This window comes from Hemiscyllium ocellatum (assembly GCF_020745735.1).
Source record: "Hemiscyllium ocellatum isolate sHemOce1 chromosome 27 unlocalized genomic scaffold, sHemOce1.pat.X.cur. SUPER_27_unloc_2, whole genome shotgun sequence".
NCBI classification, from domain to species: Eukaryota; Metazoa; Chordata; class Chondrichthyes; order Orectolobiformes; family Hemiscylliidae; genus Hemiscyllium; species Hemiscyllium ocellatum.
The window spans coordinates 4323735-4330763 of NW_026867487.1; the positions used below are offsets into that span (position 1 = coordinate 4323735).

At 41.3% G+C, this 7029-nt stretch overlaps 1 gene segment (V, D, J or C); it reads right to left on the reverse strand.

Moving 5' to 3' along the window:
• Positions 1–1306: 1306 nt before the first annotated feature.
• LOC132807677 (T cell receptor alpha variable 38-2/delta variable 8-like) lies at positions 1307–1928 on the reverse strand. The segment is given in 2 exon segments: positions 1307–1752; positions 1867–1928. Coding segments are annotated over 2 exon segments (492 nt in total).
• Positions 1929–7029: the final 5101 nt, after the last annotated feature.

Below are 7029 nucleotides of genomic sequence, written 5' to 3' on the forward strand. Positions count from 1 at the left end.
TGTTCACCGAAGGTTTACACCCAATTGTTGTTTTACTTCTACCAGAGGGACAATATCCTTCTTTCTGCCGGAAAAGAATAGACAAGATCATCCATAATCTCCAGATGTCGGGGACAGAATGGAAATTGCAGCATGAGAACTTTTCAGTCATTTAATATTAACTTGATCACCATTCCCGAGAACGGGGCAAGGTGGAAGGATTCCTGCTAACAACTGCTCAACATCAGCAGAGTATGAAGAACAGGCGGATATGCAATTGTTCAGTTTACAAAAACATGAGAGGCTAGAAAAACACGTCAGCTTTTTTGAACTATCTTCCATCCTATTATCATCAAACTCTAATGTCATTGCAAAGGGTTGCATGAGAAAACAGATACTAAGGCCAATTTAATTCCCAAATTAATATCTTTTCGCATTTTCTACACCTTCCCTTCGTTTGTACTTTCCACAGATTAATATCAGAAACAAAACACTGAATATTACAACAGCTTCATTTGATGATAAAATACACTTCTCTTCAGAACATTTGTAAAGGATGTGTCAAAATGCTTTGACATGCAAAATACAGAAAATGCAATAAAATTCAACTTGTTTCTCTTAAACACGTTCTCCTCTGCTGAAGTTCGTTGTACCTGCAACTCGCTGTGTGACGATTATTGATGGATGCCAGTTACAATCCAAGGCGCATTTCAAATGTAAATTTTCTGTTCCTTCTAGCATTGACGCCAGTGTTGAAGAAATAACATTGAACTCACTGCCTGTGATCGAGCCAAAATAGGGAAGGTTGAAAGCTTGGTCCCATTGTGTGTGTGTGTGTGTGTGTGTGTGTGTGTGTGTGTGTGTGTGTGTGTGTGTGTGTGTGTGTGTGTGTGTGTGTGTGTGTGTGTGTGTATGCACTTCAGAGATTGTGTGTACATGGGCGTCAGAGACTTGCAATTAATTTGCGACATCGGCTGCAGCTGCTGATTCTGCGAAGTCATTGTGTAATATTTCTGCATTTGTCTGCCAAGAAGGAACAAATCTTACTTGGACAATATGTTCCGACTCACCCCTCTCCTGCCGCCACGGTCAAACTAACGTTAGTATTGCAAATCCATGAGATGTCTGTGTCTGTGAGTGGAAGGAACTGAGTGGAAAGATGAAAAGGGAAGACATTGGCGACATTGATTTGAAACGTAACAGAAAACAGAATTGCACAGATAGATGTTAAACTTTATTCCCACCATACTTACCGCCCGAATTTTCAGACTGATAGAAATCTGAAAATGGAACACTACTTTACTTACTGAGATCTGTTCTTGTTACTTCAACAATTTGGTTTGTAATTATTCCTCTGGAGATGAATTGTTTCTGTTCCTCCCTGTGAGACTGCCTTCTCGTGAGCTCTAACGAGAACACTGAGAGTGGGTTTTTGACGTGCTCTGCTATCTGTCTGCGCCAGTGTGAGCTTCATGGCACACAAATACACAGCAGAGTCCGTGTTGAAGGCATTGTTGATCGTTAACTCGGTAATCTTCGCAGTTTTATCAAATGTCAAAGAAAAACGATCAGAGAAGTCAGGATTCCTGTTTACCATTCCAGCTGTAAGCATGTAAACGACGTATTGTGGAGGTTGCCCTGGGGGCTGACTGTACCAGTAAACATAAGGATTAGTAGCACTTGTCTTCAAATTGCAGGTGATTGTGACATTATTTCCTTCCTCAACCGTCATTTCAGGAATTGGCTGCTCCACTGTGTCTTCGTAACTGTATTCTAACAAGGATGATAACATTATTTGAAATCACGATCATTACAGTGATTCGTTTACCAATTATAAGGTCTGGACTACAAACACTTTAGTCAGGTCTAATGGAAGGGAAGACTTACTGAAAAGTGAGACAATGATGAGGAATCGAGGAAGGCAGTTCTTCATGGTTCCCACTGCCTTGTCAATTCTTCAATCCAGGAACTCCTCTGTCGTCGAGCCCCTTTCGAATTTGTTCCAGTCAATCACAAACAGCAAGCACTGCAGCAGTCTCTTAAATAACACAGGGCGGAAAGGCGAGCCAGAGTTAAAACAAACGGAAGTTGAAATCAGGACTGTTGCAACACAATTCTGAGTGAACTGCCTGCTTCAATTGTGAACAGAAAATATGTGTCACTGCTCAGTTTGCATCCGGAACTGTTTAATGCTGAGAAACCTGTGTCCGCCCTGCCCGTTTTTGTAACACAGTAACCGAGGAGCACGTAGATGGGGAGGGGATTTTAATATGTCTAAATTCATGGAAATATACCATAAGCGTATGATCAATCGGCCAATGCATCTGCCCTTTGAAAAGACTACTTAATAAATCCTAATCCTTGCGCCCTTTCCACGTTTTGTTGCTGTGCAAATTTCGTTATTTTTCCAAGTGCACTTACAATCCCACATAGAAAATTCCAAGAGCATCCAATACTACCATCTTCTCACTGCAGAATTAATCGATAAGAATATGGTTCAGTGCGTAATTTTGACCTTTCTCTTGATTTTTTTCCGTCTGTTCCAAAATGCTTTACCTGTGAACACCATACTGAAGATCTATTTTATCAATTCTGTTTGTAATTTTGTGCTTCTGATTGATATTTCCTTTAATTTTAATCTTGTCTGCTTCCTACTGTTTTTCTCTTTTTACTGAATTCTTCTTTCATTTTACTATTCCTTTTTCCTTTCTCAATTTCTCCCTTTTCATCAGCATCGCAGATAGTGCCAACAGCAGCTTGGTCATGGACAGCAGAAAACGAGATCTCCTGGTGATCGAGAATCAGTGCTCAGCATAATGCGGCGCCAGCAATGACAACAAGAAAGAGACAACACAACCTGCAGTCACAGGCTTAACACGAGGTTCAGAATCACAGGTTTGTCTGATGTTTCACGTTATGGCTCGGTCCTGGAGCCTGCCGGAGTTGACAGGAACATTCTAACACTCCAGCATCAGTAGCGGGCATGGACTGAAAACATCTGTGTGCTCAAAAATATAAGATGAAGTTTAGTTTACTTAGAGTGAGGAAACAGGCCGTTCGGCCAACAAGTCCACACCGACCCTCCGAAGAGCCACCCACCCAGACCCGTTCCCCTCCACTTAAAACTACGGGCAAATTAGCATGGCCAATTCACCTCACCTGCACGTTTTCCGACTGTGGGAGGATACCGGAGCACCCGGAGGAAATCCATGCAGTCAATGGAAGAATGTGAAAGCTCCACACAGATAGTTGCCCTGAGGCGGAAATTGAACCCGGGACTCTGGCGTTGTGAGGCAGCTTTGAAGCTCTCCATTTCTGACGGCATGTTTACGATTTCAGGGATGCATCAGCACTCTTCCAAGAGATGGCAGGAATGATTTGGAAATTTTCTTTCCTTTTGACGCTGTTTCTTTCATTTCTGGTTTTGATGTGAATTATGTCTTGGTGTCAGGAATGGGTACTCCTTACGCTTTTCACTGTTTTCCTGTTTTTATGAAACAGAGTACACGTGATAATAAAATCTGATGCCAACTAAAATTTATTTCTAAATTCTAACCTTACCTTGATATGTGGAAAGTGATCTTATTTTGTCGAAACCCCATAGAATGATATCTCTTACTTTTCTTGTTTCCTCAAAACTTAAGCCACGATTCCACGTACGCTCTTGACTAAAAGCAAAATCCATTCTCCGTTTTCATTTCTGCCAATCCTAGTTTTACTTTTATCTCTTTACTATCCTCTGCATGTCTCCAGTTTTCTGTCTTTCGACCGATTATCAAATCTATCAGTCTGATTCGGAGTTTGAGGTCATCATCGCTTGTTTGTGAATTCACTCCATCCAGTTCTCAACAGAAAATAGTTTTTGACTGTTTCAATCACAATTACACAGAAAACGATTTGTTGAAAATTTCTCATATTTATTGAGTTTGTGAAGAAGCAGTAGTTTAGAGTCAATGCACCAGTAAATTATGTAAAGAAAATATTTGTCAGTGACATTTGGGCTGATTTAACAATACCAGAGGACACAATAGCCTATCTTTGAGGAATGTTTCAGCCTCTTTATAATGGTGGACATTACCCCCATCCCCCTCCCAATCATGTTATCTATCTATAGTTTTAAAGAAATATTCCCTTGGTCTTCGTCCTTTCCTTTGGTCAGTTCACCCATCTGGTGACGTCTGCTTGATGAAGACTGCTTTCTCCTCTGCTTTGCGTCTATTCTTGATCCCTGCAATGGTCCTTCTGCATGAACGTGACCTTGCCCGCTCTTGCACCTTTTCATTGCTGATGTGGTTTCTTTAAATTTCTTGGCCACACAGTGGACACTCGAGTGCGGAATGAGTGTAGCCTATAATACCTCTCTAAGCGTCTTTAATCCTGAATGTCTCCCCTCTCTGAGCCTGGAACTTGGTTTAAACATATTTCGAGGAGAATATTAATTCTCTGTGTGCACATGAATTATCTAACGCTTGTTTTCAATGTGTTTGGGGCAGGCACTAACGACATCAGGTAATCATGATCCCAGAATCTGATTTATGTTAGTGTTCGCGCAACATGTTTTTGAAGCTTGACATTAAAACACAACTTAAAGATAATAGTGTGCATTTGGTGCCAGATGAATTGTTGATGCTGATGTCGTGCAAAGTGATGGAACTGTTCATTGTAATTTCCCTGCTTGTTTTCATATGAAACAGTTCTTTATGATTAAGCACACCTGTTCAATACAATCTCATGCTGAACAGTAAATGTCAAGAAAGTTCAGTTTTCTTTAGAAAATCTTCAAGACAGGGTTTCGTTCCAGACCAGAAATCAGAGCCTCACTGATTTCTCTCAAAGTGCAACCTCTTAAGTATTTCCCATCGTCTTCAGTGTGTTTGTGGTTGCATTTACCTGTTTCAGATGTCTTCGTAATTGCCGACAGGTGGCAATGTTTGTTCACTTATGCAATATCACCATCATCCTTCTGCAAAAAGACAAGTTTGAAAATTTATGAATGGACCTCAAGGAAATGCACACCAGTCGACCAGTTAGCTTTGACTTAACTTTCTCCTATTCCAGGCTTGATGAAGACGGTGATCACTGTCTCTGTTTCTGGACTTCAGACAGAAACCGACGGTGGACGAGGCGGTGGGGGTGGGGGGAGCGGGGGAACATGGTGAATCTCTGTAAGACTCTGGTTATTGCTTTGGCGACAGGAATTTGAATCTGCTTTCTAAGTTCCCAAGTCATCTCACTGTAAATCATTCACACCCCTGAATGATCAGTTTCGTTGTGTTTCCCATTCGTATACGCTGTGCCTGCTGTTGATTTTGAGGGATGAGTAACAGGCATTCAGTATCTTGGTCAGAATAAGAAGTAGCGTTAAATGGTGTTGATTCAGCAATACTGATTTTCTATCTCATGCACCTAGAGACTATGACTTGGACATTACGGCAACCTACATCAAGCTCCTCAGTTTCTGCTCAGAATCCAAAATTGTGGTGCAAACGAGATGGTTCCCAGATTGGAATACAGTAAGGATTGGACCAATGTGACTGACATCAGTGTTAATTAAGTTCTTGGAGAGATTCTGGAGAACACGAGTAGCGAGGTTTGAGAAGATTTGTAGCTCAAGTTGAGTTTCTGGATGTAGGTCTGCTCGCTGAGCTGGAAGGTTCATTTTCAGATGTTTTGTCACCATGCTATGCAACATCTTTAGTAAGCCTCCGGATGAAGAACAGATTTTCCATTTACTTGGAATGGAAGAACTGATCACGGATAATCAACATGGCTGTGCGTGAGAAATCGAGCCTCACTAACTGGATTATCTTTTTTTATGATGTGACAAAGAAGATTGATGATGTCTGTAATATAGATCTTGGCTATCCGGACGTCAGCAAGGCTTTTAACAGGGTTTCACATGTTGGACTGGTGAGGAAGTTTTAATAATGGGATGCAGGCGCATCCAACAAATTGGATGCAAAACTGGACTGAATGGCAGAGGCAGAGGATGGTGGTAAAGGATTGCATTTCGGACTGGAGACCCGTGATCAGTTGTGTGTTATGTCCACTGCGTTTTTTCATTCACATAACGTTTTTGCATGTGATAATAAGAGGTATGCTTAGTAAGATTACAAAAGCCAGCAAAGCAGTTGCTGCAAAGGACAAATGAGGATTGTTATCTCAGAGTATAACTAGGCTTTGATCAGATGGACAAAAGCTGAATGGTTGCAAATAGAACCTAATTTGCATAAATACAAGGTTCTGCATCTTAGTAAAAAAAATCAGTAATTTATTAGTAGTTTGGCCTGCGAATTCTTGCTGAACAAAGAGACAGGAGGCGGAGAGCAGGTGCATAATTCATTGAAAGTGGAGTCACAGGAATACAGACACGTGAAGAAGGAAACTGACACGTTTCCCATCATTGGTCAAAAGTTGGGCCGCCATTTTCCCACTGGAAAGACCTGTCTAGGTTAGGTGGAGAATACTACACACAATTCTGGTCGCCTTCCAATAGTAATGATATTGTTAAACTGGAAAGGGTATAGAAAAGATTCGCAATGACTTTGCAGTGATTGGAAGATTTGAGCGATCAGAAGAAACTGAATACAGGGTGATTTTTTTCCCTGCAACGTTGGAGGCTGAGGAGTGACCTTACAAAGGCTGAGACAATTGTAAGGGGCATGGATAGGGTAAAAGCCAAAGAGTTCAAAACGAGAGTGCATAAGTTTAACGTCAGAGGGGAAAATCAAAACGGACCATCGGGCATTTACACATGTGGAGAATCGTGTACTGAGCAAGGTGCTAGTCGCGGAGGTGAGGACAAATTCAACATGTGAAAGACATTTTGATGAGTACATAAATAACAAGAGTTTAGAGGGTTGTGATCCAAATGGCAAGTGGCACTAGATTCTGTCAGAACATCTGGCAAGTGCATATGAGTTGGACCAAATCATCCACTTCGAACCTGTGTGATTCGATGACTCCATATGCAATTGTTTCTCACGTGCACAAATTTTGGCTATAGCACAATTTCGAATCATAAATCATAGAGAAATGTAGCATGGAAAC